General features: G+C 36.2%; 1 protein-coding gene across 1 annotated transcript; it reads right to left on the minus strand.

Annotated features, from left to right (window-relative positions):
- Positions 1-13060: 13060 nt before the first annotated feature.
- Positions 13061-14701, minus strand: LOC145118741 (peroxidase 60-like). Its single transcript, XM_079054426.1, has 4 exons — positions 14417-14701; positions 14047-14226; positions 13804-13966; positions 13061-13713 (listed from the first exon to the last, which is right to left on the minus strand). The coding sequence occupies exons 1-4, from the start codon at positions 14654-14656 to the stop codon at positions 13277-13279; spliced, it is 1020 nt and encodes a 339-aa protein (XP_078910552.1). The 5' UTR covers positions 14657-14701; the 3' UTR covers positions 13061-13276.
- Positions 14702-16606: the final 1905 nt, after the last annotated feature.

Genomic DNA, 16606 nt, shown 5'->3' on the forward strand with positions numbered 1-16606 from the left:
GTCTCTGTTATACTTTCTCTACAGCCCCCTAACTCTCTCTCTACCTGAATTGTAATTAGATAATGAATTTAAGATATAAAGAAATACATAACAAAAAACACAACATATATGAAATGAATATATCTCCTTTCGTAACCAATGACCAAATGTATTACTGTGCTCTTGTTCTAGCTGTGCCTTTCGTTTAGTAGGGTGTTGATGTTGCAAAAAATCCAAGTGTCGTCTGTCAATACGTTAATGTTAATATTATAACAAAAAAAACATACATGTAAAAAAACTTACTTGATATACGGGAGTACTTCAGATGTATTGTGCAATACAAAGAAATGTGTTTTTCTGAATAGTTCGGCGGAAACTTCTACCGATTTAGCAGCTGATAGAGGACTACCGTCCGTAATAGAACTACTATCTACACCTATTTGAATTCCACATGTGTTATGATTTTCAGGGGGAATACCAAATTGTCGACATGCATAAAATCTATACAATGTGGAATCAAATTGTCGCGCCAATACCTTAGCTGTCTATACCATATATTGAATTTCTTCCAGTATGTATTATTTTGCTGGCCCACATCTGAAGTACCCACTTTCTGTGATTTTCTCTTTTTTTTATTTATCTTCCCACCTCTTCCACTTGTAGATTGTTGGATTTCTGCCTCCTTGCCCTTAGACACCTTTCCCCATTTATTAATTATAAATTTGACCCTGTTATATACTTCCTCCCCATTCATAGGTTCTGGAGAGGGTGAGAACTCTTGTTGTCCATTGAATGCCTTTTTTTGTCTTCTGAACGGGTGATCATGCGGTAGAAATCGTCTATGACCAACATAACTCTGCTTTTTCGATCCAGTGAGTCAAATGCATTGTTTCTTCGGCACACACAACACAACCTTGAAATCCGCTGTATGGACAACCACTTAATGTACCTAGAGCAGGATAATCATTAATAGTCCATAACACTACTGCACGTAGTTTAAACTGCTCTTGTGCATATGCATCGTATGTTTCAACTCCAATATCAAATAATAATTGCAAATCATCAATAAAAGCTGCTAGGAACACATCAATATCGTTTCCTGGTGTTCCCGAAATCAATAAAGAAAGCATGATGAACTTTCTCTTCATACACAACCATGGTGGAAGGTTGTAAATGACAGTTAAAATAGGCCACACACTATGACTCCTATTTCCTCTATTCACATCGACCCCGTCAGCCGAAATGCCTAGCCGCAAATTTCTTGGTTCGCTAGCAAAGTCAGGATATTTGTCATCAATGGCAGCCCATGCTGGTGAATCAGCTGGGTGACTTAAAACACCAATATCCACCTTTCTGTCTGTTGCGTGCCATGTTAAATCTTTTGCAGTAGTCTTAGACTGAAAAATTCTTTTCAAGCGCAGAATAATTGGAAAGTACCACAAAACTTTTGCAGGAATATTTTTGTAAATTTTATTTTTTTGATCATCGACCTTCCATCTTGATTTACCACAAGTAGGACATGCTTCCATGTCTGTGTATTCGTTTCTGTAAAGTATACAGTTGTTGGCACATGCATGTATCTTAGTATACCCTAAACCCATTGCCTTGAACGCTTTTTTGGCCTCGTATGTACTACTGTACATTTCGTTACCTTCTGGTAACATATTTTTGATCAAAACCAATAATTCTGTCTAGCACTTATCTGATACTCCATACTTACTCTTTAAGTTGAGTAATTGTATGACTGCAGATAATTTTGTGAAATTAGGACACCCTTTATATAGGTGCTTCTCGGCATCTTCAATCAGTTCTCTAAACTTCTCAGGGTTCCCAATAAAATTTTCTTTTACAGCTTCCACCATCTCTACTGTTTCTGCAGCATCTGCTGGCATTTTTGTGTTCATGGTCGTCGAATCAACAACGTATGACGTGTCCATGTCAAAATTATGTTCATATATATACTTTCTGGGTGGTTGCTCTGTTTCTCCATGCTTATTCCAATTCGTGTATGTTTGATCAATTCCATTCCTGAATAGGTGATCATCTACCATATCCACCGAATGAGATATGTGGTTTACACATTTGACACATGGACATGGAATTCTTATCTTTTTTTTTTGGTATCTACAACATCCATATTTTTAGAAATCTTGTAATTATGTACTGCATATTTCAAAAATTATGCAACACCCTTTACATACGTTTCTGATGTTCTGTAGGCTCCCATCCAAGACTTATCCATATTCAGTTTATAACAACATCAACAAGCAATATATGTTTCCTGTTCATTGAAGCATTTTAACAAACAGTTGGTGTGCATAAACGAAAAAGATCACATTACAATTAAATCCAATAACTGGAAACCAAATACTTGTTAATTGAAGAATATATAATGAAACATGACCAAACGAAATAACAAAGATTAATATTCTGAAGCTAATTGTTTTTTATGTCCCTGTATAAATTAAGGTAGTATGTGTACCTGAATGAATTTCATGTTGAAGTATCAATTCGTGGTTGAAGTATAAACGTAGTTGCAATGCATTTGTATTAAGAAGAGAGTGATTCGATGGGAATGCATATAGTCTAAAAATTCATATCTACGCAATAGGTGTGGATGATCAAGGATATATCGAGAAAAAACAAAAAAAAGAGAAAAAAATTGTTCCTAATGGGGTTCAAACCCATGACATTCCAAAATATACCTTTAACTACATTTACACTTACCAACTGGGGTGTCTGACTGTTTGTAAGTGATTAGTTTACGAAACAAACATAACAATAAACTAAAAGAGTAACATTTGCCGAAAATACCCCTGCTTCCTATAGAACTGATCTAAGATAACCACATTTACCATCAATCATACTTTCCTCATTTGAGACAATATACTTAACTGTGGTTGCACATTGTTTTTAATTACCCTTCACAATTGGAAATAAAAACAAATGACAAAAATACCCCTGATTCTTCTCACACTCTTATTGTTTAATTGTAGTTATGCACATCATGATGGGTTTTGCGCATTCTAACACTCCTAAGTGTACATGCAACCCTAAATACCTTGGATCTATGTTTTCTCTATTATACATGCAATTATGAACTTTCCGAGGTATTACCCTATCTAGCATACAATACTTGATACTTGGGTAATCAAATGGATAGAATACATACCTTTGTTTGATATAGCTTGTCTCCATGAAGTTTGAGTGCCTAGTGCCCCAAGTGTGACACCTCAAATGGTTCACACAACACCAAATGCACATGGAATGACTTGAGAGAAATGGAACACTCCTTGAAATCGTCTAGCCCTCATATTCACACATTAGTGCACGATTTCTTGAGCCATGCGATTCTTTTATATGGTGGCTATTAGGGTTACACCATGTAACTCATAACTTTACCCATTCCTTATGCTACATGGATTTTAACCTCCATGGAGTATCCATGGGTCACCCCATGGACTTAGTCCAACATAAGAAATCTTGGATCACAAGCCCACATATATAAGAATGAATGATTTACACAATCAACCCATATATTTAATTAGTCTCCTTTTGATCACTTAATTAATTCCAAATTAATTCTTGATCAATACTAATTAAATAACCTTATTAATATATTAGAACTTATAATATATTAACCAACCTTAAGTGTTATTTCTCTCATTATAGTCTATCCAAATGCATGATGCCATGCAACCCAAATGGACCATGTCGGGTCGGGTCAAGTCTTACCAATTATAGTTATGGACTTAGACATTAATCCAACACATCATATATGTATCCAAGATAAACTTATTTTTTTCTATCAATACTATGATGATGCATACCCTTAGATGATGTTTCCTTTTTCTTTTCATTATATATACTGAATGACCATTATACCCTTATATCTCAAACACAGTTTTAATGGGAAATTATAACATTTTCTTTCTTTTATTATAAAAACAATTAATTGACGGATATACCCCTGCTTTAGCATAATCTCCATATGTTGATAACAAACATGGGACAAACTAAATAATCTAACCAATAACTTACCTCTAAAGTGGAAATAAGTTGAAAAGTACATTGCTTTGTTTACAAAACAATGCAGCAAAACAGGGACAATACTATGATGATGCATACCCTTAGATGATGTTTCCTTTTTCTTTTCATTATATATACTGAATGACCATTATACCCTTATATCTAAAACACAGTTTTAATGGGAAATTATAACATTTTCTTTCTTTTATGATAAAAACAATTAATTGACGAATATACCCCTGCTTTAGCATAATCTCCATATGTTGATAACAAACATGGGACAAACTAAATAATCTAACCAATAACTTACCTCTAAAGTGGAAATAAGTTGAAAAGTACATTGCTTTGTTTACAAAACAATGCAGCAAAACAGGGACAATACTGACTCAGTTATAAGTATGAAACACAATATAAATAACAACATAAAATTATAATTATAATGAATTCCCATTTTGCCCCTAAGAAAGTTATAATCAAAACAACATCATATTGCTTACAAAAAAGAGTTTCATATGTACTCTATATTAAACACAAAATGGAGTACAACATAGGCCCCCTACACTATATTTGTCCATGCTATCACATTCTCCTTCGCCATGTCCATTGCATCTTCCATTTTTCTCTTGGAATGGTCATGTTTAGCATATGCCTGATGTATGTTATTCCATCATCAACTCTTGCCATTGGGTGTTCTGTTACAAACAGATGAATAAGCTTCTCAACCCTTTTGGATGGTGAGTTCATCAAAAAGTAGGGGAAATTGGTTGGAACAAATACAGGCCTATGTTCAACATATAGATGTTCAATCTCTCGGAATTGGTGTGACCTAACGATCATCTTGAAAGTTCCCAAACAATCATCATTCAGAATTGGAATCATTGACAACCCACAGTTTTCTTCGGTTGGCATATGATACCAGTTACCCATAGTTGTATACCCCAAGCTTTTCGAAAAACGACCAAGCATCTCCATGTTCAGCAAATCGATGTTGACATATGAAATAAAGTTAACTTTTGTCGTTTGATACGACTTACCTGGATAGTCTGTAAAAAACCCGCCATGTACAACTCTAATGGTGAATCTCTTATCGTTTGCTTTCCCGTACTCTACTAACGGTGTGTTTTGCGGTGGTTCACTGCTTACACTCCATAGTTGGAACCTCGGATTTGCCCATGGATCAGCATTCATTTTTGTTTCCATTGATCGTCGGAGTTGTTTTCACAGAGGAGGAGCAAATAATAGAAGTTATCGTATGTTGGTAATGAAGATGTAAGAATGACGATTTTGATATAAGGGGAGGCTTTAAATGCATCGTCATTCAGAGCTGAAGGGACATCGACGTAGGCCATCACTTCCAATTAATAGCAGGCTACAGGGGAGGTACAATTTGAACGACGGCTGTGATAATGATTATCGATATTGTGTTATACATTAATATATTATTTACATTAATATATGTAATATTAAATAAGTGTAACATCAATACTTGCTTTGTTTTTATTATTACCATACAAAATATAAATTTATATATAAATTAATTATAAATATATAAAATCATTTTTTAAATTAATATGGGTATGGTTTCCTGGTGGTCGGGTGTTGGTACGGGTTGACCAACATTAGGTCATGTAGGGGTGTTGGTAATGGTTTAGGACCAAATTGGGTTTCTAATACGGGTATGGGTTGCAGGTGGTCGGGTGTTGGTACGGGTTGACCATCATTAGGTCATGTAGGGGTGTTGGTAATGGTTTGGGACCAAAATGGGTTTATAATATGGGTATGGGTTGCAAGTGCTCGGGTGTTGGTAATGGTTGACCATCCTTAGGTCATGTAGGGGTGTTGGTAATGGTTTGGGACCAAATTGGGTTTCTAATACGGGTATGGGTTGCAGGTGGTCGGGTGTTGGTAATGGTTGACCATCATTAGGTCATGTAGGGGTGTTGGTAATGGTTTGGGACCAAATTGGGTTTCTAATACGGGTATGGGTTGCAGGTGGTCGGGTGTTGGTAATGGTTGACCATCATTAGGTCATATAAGGATGTTGGTAATGGTTTGGGACCAAATTGGGTTTATAATATGGGTATGGGTTGCAGGTGGTCGGGTGTTGGTACAGATTAACCATCATTAGGTCATGTAGGGGTGTTGGTAATGGTTTGGGACCAAATTGGGTTTCTAATACGGGTATGGGTTGCAGGTGGTCGGGTGTTGGTAATGGTTGACCATCATTAGGTCATGTAGGGGTGTTGGTAATGGTTTAGGACCAAATTGGGTTTCTAATACGAGTATGGGTTGCAGGTGGTTGGGTGTTGGTAATGGTTTACCATCATTAGGTCATGTAGGGGTGTTGGTAATGGTTTGGGACCAAAATGGGTTTATAATATGGGTATGGGTTGCAGGTGGTCGGGTGTTGGTACGGGTTGACCATAATTAGGTCATTTAGGGGTGTTGGTAATGGTTTGGGACCAAATTGGGTTTCTAATACAGGTATGGGTTGCAGGTGGTCGGGTGTTGGTAATGGTTGGCCATCATTAGGTCGTGTAGGGGTGTTGGTAATGGTTTGGGACCAAAATGGGTTTATAATATTGGTATGGGTTGCAGGTGGTCGGGTGTTGGTACGAGTTGACCATCATTAGGTCATGTATGGGTGTTGTTAATGGTTTGGGACCAAAATGAGTTTATAATATGGGTATGGGTTGCAAGTGATCGGGTGTTGGTAATGGTTGACCATCCTTAGGTCATGTAGGGGTGTTGGTAATGGTTTGGGACCAAATTTGGTTTCTAATACGGGTATGGGTTGCAAGTGGTCGGGTGTTGGTAATGGTTGACCATCATTAGGTCATGTAGGGGCGTTGGTAATGGTTTGGGACCAAAATGGGTTTATAATATGGGTATGGGTTGCAGGTGGTCGGGTGTTGGTAATGGTTGACCATCATTAGGTCATGTAGGGGTGTTGGTAATGGTTTGGGACCAAAATGGGTTTCTAATATGGGTATGGGTTGCAGGTAGTCGGGTGTTGGTAATGGTTGACCGTCATTAGGTCATGTAGGGGTGTTGGTAATGGTTCAGGACCAAATTGGGTTTCTAATACGGGTATGGGTTGCAGGTGGTCGGGTGTTGGTAATGGTTGACTATCATTAGGTCATGTAGGGATGTTGGTAATGGTTTGGGACCAAAATGGGTTTATAATATGGGTATGGGTTGCAGGTGGTCAGGTGTTGGTACGGGTTGACCATCATTAGGTCATGTAGGGGTGTTGGTAATGGTTTGGGACCAAAATGGGTTTATAATATGGGTATGTGTTGCAAGTTCTCGGGTGTTGGTAATGGTTGACCATCCTTAAGTCATGTAGGGGTGTTGGTAATGGTTTGGGACCATATTGGGTTTCTAATACGGGTATGGGTTGCAGGTGGTCGGGTGTTGGTAATGGTTGACCATCATTAGGTCATGTAGGAGTGTTGGTAGTGGTTTGGGACCAAAATGGGTTTATAATATGGGTATGGGTTGCAGGTGGTCGGGTTTTGGTACGGGTTGACCATCATTAGGTCATGTAGGGGTGTTGGTAATGATTTGGGACCAAAATGGGTTTGTAATATGGGTACGTGTTTAGGACCGAAATGGGTTTATAGTAGGTGTATGGATTTTTTATCCTTACTTAATATAAAATAAAATAAAACATCTTAACAAAGTGTTCACACGGAAAAATTAGTACGCTAACTAGACCTTATTCTTATTTTCATTTTATTATACTATTATCCCATTGTATATACATAATTGAATGTTCAATATTTTTCATCTCCAATAGTGATATAGTTGTACCCTAACGTAAAATTGTTAATTTACAAGGACCAAAGTTGTAACATTTCTATTTTTATCTAATAACTCGTAATAATGTTTCAAAAGCCAGAACATGTTTCCAAACCACGATTTACGCTTGTCATCGTATGAGTTCACTATCAGATCAAAATTTGGAAAAATATTGAATTCGTCAATCAAAATTAAGCAAATATAATGGGAGGCAAACATTTTTTCCATTTTGTTTTGGGCTCCAAATCAACGCGGGAAGTATTCATCTATCTCACCGCCAAAACTATGAAGATCAATCCATCAGATGAAGGAAAATCCGGTAAATTTGGTAACCGCCCTCAAATTAGGACGTACTAACAATGTATTATTTAAAAGACTTTGATTTTTTCAACCATTGTGTGGTTTTTCTCTAGGTTATATCGATCTCAGTTGGATTATATTTCAGTTCATCATTCGGCAACATTCATCACGCATTTCTACTGTAAGTATATTCTCTGTATATGGTGTCAATGTTATTGATTGTATTGATTAGGGGATTATACATAAAACATAAATTTTTTGATTCTTCATATTACTATGCTTGTTGCACACCAACTGTTCGATGAAATGTGTATGTGAAATTTTGTATGTAATATAAGTTTGTCATACTTTTTATTAAACATACAAATAATCAAACTTAATTCATATGTTTCATGTCAACAGAAGAATCATGGAGGTGAACAAGGAACAACATGAGGATATGCCTGACTATGATATGGAATATGAGCAAGATGATGGAACACAATTTTATGAATCGGACACAGAAAATGGTGAAAATAATGACAATGACTACAATAGCCATTCAGATTCGGAAGAAGAAATGCAAAGCAAAGTTCCTACAAGGTCACCTAGGAAGAGGGGACTGACTCGATTGCCAAAGCTGAAGACCGAGTATGTCAATTCTGGTGGTAGAAAAAAACGTGTGAAGTTTGATGAATTTGGTAAGTTTACAGGGAAGAATAATGCAGTGTTTGTTAGTTATTTGGGAGATCTTGTCCGCGAGAAGGTGGGATTAAGTGCTCTTTGCTGGACGAAAGTAAAACCGGAAGTGAAGGACAAACTTTAGGAAGAGATTACAGTAAATATTTTTTTCACTTTTTTTAACTGCATCTCATATTTTATTTAGAAATCATGTATTAAATACTAATAAATTCATTATTGTTTAATTTTAGCGCTATTTTAAAGTTGATGAAACTGGAAAAAGATTTGTGATGAATAGGCTTGGTATCCTTCTACGAAACTTCAGAAGGAAATTGTATGCAGCTTACATCAAGCCACATCTAGGGAATTCCAAAAAGCTTGGAGAAGTCCCTGTTCGATATCGGGCAATAATTACTGAAAAAGATGATTGGAACAAATTTGTGACATATACGCAATCTGAGGAGTTTAATGTTACAACTTTTTCCCAAAACTTCTTCATTCATTTATCATAAAATTACCAAAAAGTGTTTGACAAATCTTTTTTTTTAGACAGGTTGTTGGTAATGGTTGACCATCATTAGGTCGTGTAGGGGTGTTGGTAATGGTTTGGGACCAAAATGGGTTTATAATATTGGTATGGGTTGCAGGTGGTCGGGTGTTGGTACGAGTTGACCATCATTAGGTCATGTATGGGTGTTGTTAATGGTTTGGGACCAAAATGAGTTTATAATATGGGTATGGGTTGCAAGTGATCGGGTGTTGGTAATGGTTGACCATCCTTAGGTCATGTAGGGGTGTTGGTAATGGTTTGGGACCAAATTTGGTTTCTAATACGGGTATGGGTTGCAGGTGGTCGGGTGTTGGTAATGGTTGACCATCATTAGGTCATGTAGGGGTGTTGGTAATGGTTTGGGACCAAAATGGGTTTATAATATGGGTATGGGTTGCAGGTGGTCGGGTGTTGGTAATGGTTGACCATCATTAGGTCATGTAGGGGTGTTGGTAATGGTTTGGGACCAAAATGGGTTTCTAATATGGGTATGGGTTGCAGGTAGTCGGGTGTTGGTAATGGTTGACCGTCATTAGGTCATGTAGGGGTGTTGGCACAAGAAAAGCAGATAAAAGAAGGACAAGTTAATGTTGAACCAGGCACGGATGCCATGACATTAGTTTTTGGCAAGGAAAAGGGAGGATTTTTAAAGGGTGTCGGCACAGGAGTCACTTACAACAGATATTTCAATGTTCCTCGCAGCAAAGGATCATCTAAGGAAGAAATTAAAGATCTTAAAGTTGCACTGCATAATGGAAAACTTGAGCTTGAGAAAAAACATGTTGAACTCAAGGCTTTGTCTACAAAGGTTAATGAACAAGATCAAACACTAAAGCTAGTTTTGGCTCATCTTAATGCAAAAGGAGCTGACTTTCAAAATCTGTCTCATACTGTTGTAAGTAATCTTATTAACAACATGTATTTTCAATGTTACTTGTAAATTGCATTTTTTTAGACATTTTCCATGTTTCTTTATATTTGCTAGGGTATTTCAAGTGACAAGATTGTTGAAAGTAGTGAAACAACTCCTGTTAGTCTCAAAACCAAGCAACCATCAGAACCTGTAACACCAGTATGTTATCATTTTATAAGATAATCATTTATATACTTTTTTTTATACTAATTTCTGTTTTTTCACTTGGGACTTTAATTTATTTAGGTTATTGCAAAACCCACGAAGAAACAAGTTCAAACCAACTCTACAACTGCAACTCCCGATACACAATTGATTTCCATGAAATCTGCAACAGTAGTTTATACTTACTTTACAGTTTTCAACACTTTTAATTTATCTTTTATATTAAAATATAATTTGACATATATGTCTTAAACCTTTATATTAGGTAAATACAAAACCCACCAGAAAAGCTGTTGACTCTAAGACTGCCACTATCAATCCTGACATACCAACAGTTTCAGCAAATAAACCCCTTCACCAGGTAAGTGTTTTTTACATGTTGAATATATATTTCTGTCTTTTTTTTTCTGATTCTAATATTACTTATCATTGTAGCCAATCAAGTGTACTCTATCACATCCGTATAAAAGGAACATCGTTGCTCGTGGTACAATTCACTTATCATCAGAAAGACAATTTATTCATGGAGTTCCTCTACAAGATGATTGCTATAAAGTTTCCATTGATGAAGTGGTAATAAAACAAGCATTTCTACCCCATAAAACTGGAGAATTCACATTAGTTGAGGATGCATATAAAAGTTTTGTTCCATGGCCAAAATACCTTGTGCAACCCGAGTCAAAGGTTTGTTTAATTATGTTCACTACTTTCTGCATTACACTTTATTTTCTTCATTAAGTAGTATACTAAGATTTTGATGTACTCTATTTTTTTTGTTTCAATGTTGTTGTTATAGGTACCAGAAATTATATCACATCAAGAACATCAACATCAAAACTCAAAGAAAAGGAAACCAACTTACATCTCATCGAATGCCCTTCTCAAGAAGGCAAGGAGTAATACAAATAAGAATAATGCCTAGTTATGTTTAGGTTTTGGTTTATGATGTGTTTGATTTTTTTACCATTATTTAAATTCTTGAAATTAGAACAAATTTTTTTTTTGGTATTTTAATTAGGAATTTAATGTATGGATTTGGATTTTAATTATTAGTAATATCAAATTATGAATTTTACTTTTGTTTCATATTGTTGGGTTTGGTTACTTTAATTTAAATTATTTTGATGTGTCTAAAATTGTATAAAAAGTAACAATAAATATTAAATTAAAGAGGCTTTAATATAAATTTGGCCATGCTTTATTGGTTTTCAATGTCTCTATAATTATACAATGGTTACTTTACATCATTTTTTTAACGTGTGGCAAAATGGTTAACAATAGATACCATAATTGATTGTTGTTGTGACGAAATACTAGCAAATCGTCACTTATAAATTTAATTATATGTGTCCATTTACCTAACATGGTCATGTTCACCGTAATTATATGTATCTAAAATATACCCAATAGTCTTATTACGATACCGAATAGTCCTTAATTTTTACAAAATGTGTGTCTTTATAATACCGAATAGTCCTTAATTTTAACAAAATGTGTGTCTTTATAATACTTATGATTGTATTCATCTAGATTTTCCATATTACATGAACTATTCCTTGATGTTTATCTGAAATAACACACAATTGTCTGTTTTGAGCAACAAAACGTCTAAACTGATACAAAAACCAACTCCAACTATGTGTAGTTTCCTCGTCAACAATGGTATAAGAAACTTGTAATATATTATTGTTGGCATATTTTATGATAACAGTAAGCATTTTACCTTTGTACGAACCTCTCAAATGACAAGCATCAATGGAAATAAAAGGTCGACATAGATGAAATGCATTAATTGCAGGTCCAAAAGCCCAAAAAATATACTTAAATGTTGCCACACTTGATGGGCCATTTGGATTATGAAACCATTTCACGACAATATTAGGATTTGAAGTTTGCAAAGTCGCAATGTACTTGGGTAACTCTACAAAGTTACTTTCCCAAGTTCCATAAATATTCTCTACGACTTTTCTCCTATCATGCCTTCCAATAAGAAACATCAACATTTAGACTATTTTTAATATCTGCCTATATATGTTTCACTGGATAAGCAATATCTTTTTCAATTGAGTGGATGATTAGTTGCAGAGTTTAGACTTATGTTGTCATTGCCTCTACAGGATCCGAAATAATTGTGTGCATCCACCCAACGTGTGATCTTCCACATATGATGGTTTTTCTTTTTCATTGCACGAACATACCATGCACATTGCACTGTATATGGGTCAGTATTAGAACTTACTTCTTCACCGCCAAGAGTCTTACACTTTGCTATCCAAAAACTACTTTTACTTTCGCAAACCTTAAACTCTCTATTTTGGTTGATCGATCAAAGTCTTACTGCCTTTCGCAAACCATACACTCTCATTTGATCCTTGCAATCTTTTTATTGTCATCTTTGCCACCCCAGAGGTACCAAAGATGGATTTGACAAAGAGGCACCTGCCTCCAATGAAACGCCTTAATCTTTCATTTTGAGAGTTTAATTAGCTTTGAATAACTCAATGATGGAGTTCCAAGCCTTCACTCTAGTCATATTCTCTCGACATATTCTCTCCTATAGGTAACCCAAATAAGAGTAATGATATCTAAATACAAGAGAGTAATGAAATGAACGATTGAAAATAAAGTGAGAGTGATGTAGCTAACATACAACAAAGTAATGAAATAAGCGAGTACATGATTTAATTTATTATTCAAAAATGAGTAATCTAAATACAATTTTCAAAATTCCAGTCACACAAATACATATTTAATCGCCAAAATACATACTTAGCTCAATAAATACCAAAAAGCCATATGAATAAACCAATAACAATATATGTGAAACAAAAGGACTTATATGAAAAAAATGTTTAAAAATCATATACAACTTTCAATCAATTAAAAAAAGAAGTTGAAGTTGGCAGGTTGACTGCTCGGCATGATTTCCTAATCTGCCCTTGTTTCCCTGTAAGAACTTGGGTGGCACCCAACTTAACCATGGCCTGACCAAACCGGGCGTTGAAATCGGAGGAGCGCGCAATGGCTGCAACCGTGGACTTGCTGAGGCGGTCTGATGCCAAATCTTGATCAAATTGAAGAACTCCTCTACCCATAATAATTTGACTGTAGAAAGATTTGTCCACAACTGCAGAGCTAAAAGGGTTTTGATCCAAGTTGGCAGTGGGATCAGCTGTCGTGTTCTGAGGGCATTTACTCCTCAACGATGATAACAGCGATAAATCCATGGACGGGTCTGGTTTCCCAGTGTTCTTGTAATTGTAAAGACGGTTTTTAAACAATGAACAATGAGCTATTCCGATAGTGTGACCACCTGTACATCACAATTCACACACACGTTGAGCAAACTTTTTATGCTTTATATAATATTGATATATAAGATCGAATTAAGTTGGTGAATTACCAAGGAGATAGATCATGTCGGTGGCTGTGAATCCCTTGAGAGCAAATGCTCGAATGGCACTTGACACCGAAGAAGTAGGAGGTGGGAGGGTTAGAGCATTTTGTGCAAGAGACACAAGTCCATCCCTTCTTCCTGTTTGGACACTGTATCTAGCTCCACCGCTCTGCATTTATTACATTATCTTAAGGTTATTTTTGCAGTGCATTTAATATTGGTGAATGGACAAAAGCTATTGTTTCTTACGAAGGAGACGACGTCTCTTGTAGCCATAACGATTATATCGGCACAAGAAACCAATCCTGGGCAAACATTCTCGACGGCGGCTTTGGCAGCATCAATGACATCATAGCCTCTAACGCTTAAATTCGGGGGTGAGGTTTTCTCTGTGTTGGGTCCGTCTAGTAGGATGGACGCATCGCAACCCTTTAGATTAATGAAAAGTTAGAATGAAAACCAACAGAAAAAAACCAGCAAGTATCTGGGAAGAGTACACCAAAGGAAGCAAGAAACAAAGAACAACTAGTAGGGACAAGCAGCATCAAACCACTACCAATAGATAGACATGGAAGTCTTTAAGGAAGTACAAGTAAATTACGATATGAAATCAACTCACATTGACAAAGCAATCATGAAACTGCATGCGGATGAGAGCGGGAGCAATTTTTCTGTTAGTGAGATACTTGGAGTAGACCGTCCTTCTTACGATATCTTCAACATCTGAAGTTCGGCATTTGCCATTGTAGAACCCATACTGGAGACCACCATAGCCGAGTGTACCATAGCAGTGACCAACGAGGTTGAAGAAGATGACCCCTACTGCTAATAAGACTATTTTACTGTTTGTCATCGACATTTTCCTATTCAAGTTCTTAAATGAATTGGGGTGAAGAACAATAAATGATTCTTGGGTACTTATAAGGATGAGAAACTAAGATTACCGCTTCAATGACTTTCATGACTTTGTTAGTCTTGTACATTTAGGGGAGACGTGTGGGCATCATTGTTTCAGATTAAAATTTTCATTTATTTATTCATAGTTCATTCTTGAAATGTTATTAAAAGAGCTTTATTTATTTCAATTATATGTTTAATATATTATTTATTAGATAGTTGTGCTTGTGTCCGTTTTTCTTTTTTGTGTGGTATTTGGTAACAACTTAGAGTGCCCTTATATATCAACTAGTTCTATCATGTGAATTGACATTTAAATAATTTTTTTCAAAACCATAAACACAACAAACTACCTACACTACTCTTAAACTATTCATTTGTTCTTGAGATTTTGACCTTTAACATTTGACCGAAGGACACCTTCCACAAATACTTGGTACGGTTGGTGTACAAACTCTTTGACAAAAAATACTCTGTTATACACGAATCATTCCTATGGTTTGAGGTAATTTGAAGTTTGGTCTGTAACTTATTTTTTTAATTTGGATCGTCTCTATAATATGTTTTGGTTGACTTTAGTCTCTCGCTGATATGGTTTGGTTGTGTTTGGTCTCTCTTTGAAATTGAACGACTATATTACCCTCGTTATTATTATTTTTTTAAACTTTTTTATTGTTTTATTTGATTATTTTTTATTAAAAAATGTTTAATACATAAGATGGATCCCACCACTTACCTTAATTTTCAACATTTCTCCTTAACGGCTTGAAAGTCGACAATACCCTTCCATCAAAAGAACCCTTTTAATCACTACCCCCTCCTCCATTGTAATATAAATACTTTGAAACTTATCAAGCTGGGTCTAATCCTCACTGATGCTAACACGAACCTCCCAAGACCGTTACATGTGGGAATTTAACTTAAAGGATTTTGATTCACCACGATTACTGGTGTAACATCCTAAAAATAAGACCAAAAAATTTCATTTTTAATTTAAATAAAACGGTACTTCAAAACATTGTCCTACAATCCAAATAGACCAAAGTATGTCACTACATCATATTATATCAAAGTAAATCACAATGTGCGGAAAAAGGTGGTGTGCTCTGCAATCATCATGGGCTCTTCCCTTTCGATCCTGAAGTATCTGAAACATAAACTGAAACCCGTAAGCACAAAGTTTAATGAGTTCCCCAAAATACCATATACCATACATAAATAACACATACTGGGCCCCCGCCCTTCATCAGGCCCATCCCGGCATCGAGTCCCACCCGGTCTTGGGCCCCGCCCGACATGGAGCCCCGCTCGGTTTACAGATCTATCAATCACCAGGCCCCGCCTAACATCGGGCCTCGCCCGATACACATATAAGCATATAGACATATAATCATACTATCAAATGCAATAATCACAAAGATAATAGCCTACAATACGGTCATCGGGCCATGCCCGACATCGAGCCCCACTCGACATACATACCAATGCATACACATGCAAGAGTCACGCAAACATCCAACATCCTAACATAATAAGCCATGGGCCGGCATTGGTGCCTTCGACCCGCTAAACACAATGAGGAAACTCACCTCAGACTGCTGAATCTCACAGATAAATCTCTAGTTGTTAGCCAGCTAAAAATCTTCGTGCTATCAATCACAAAATAATATCCAATTAATAATTGGATCCCGACTCAGACTAAGAGTCCAAACTTCGGTAGAAGTCGTTTTTACCCTTTACCTAACATGGCGCAAGGCCAAGGCCCAAACCAACTGTCCAGAAGGCCCAAATTCCAAAATAATCACCCAAAGCCCAAATATGGCTCAATTTCCAAATTAGGCCCAAATCCCTTCATGGAGAGTCCAATAAAATAACTTCTGCCCAAAATAGAATTCTGATGGCCCAACAAGGC

The sequence above is a fragment of the Lactuca virosa genome, chromosome 6, assembly GCF_052849685.1.
Source record: "Lactuca virosa cultivar CGN04683 chromosome 6, Lactuca_virosa_CGN04683_v6, whole genome shotgun sequence".
Classification (NCBI taxonomy): Eukaryota; Viridiplantae; Streptophyta; class Magnoliopsida; order Asterales; family Asteraceae; genus Lactuca; species Lactuca virosa.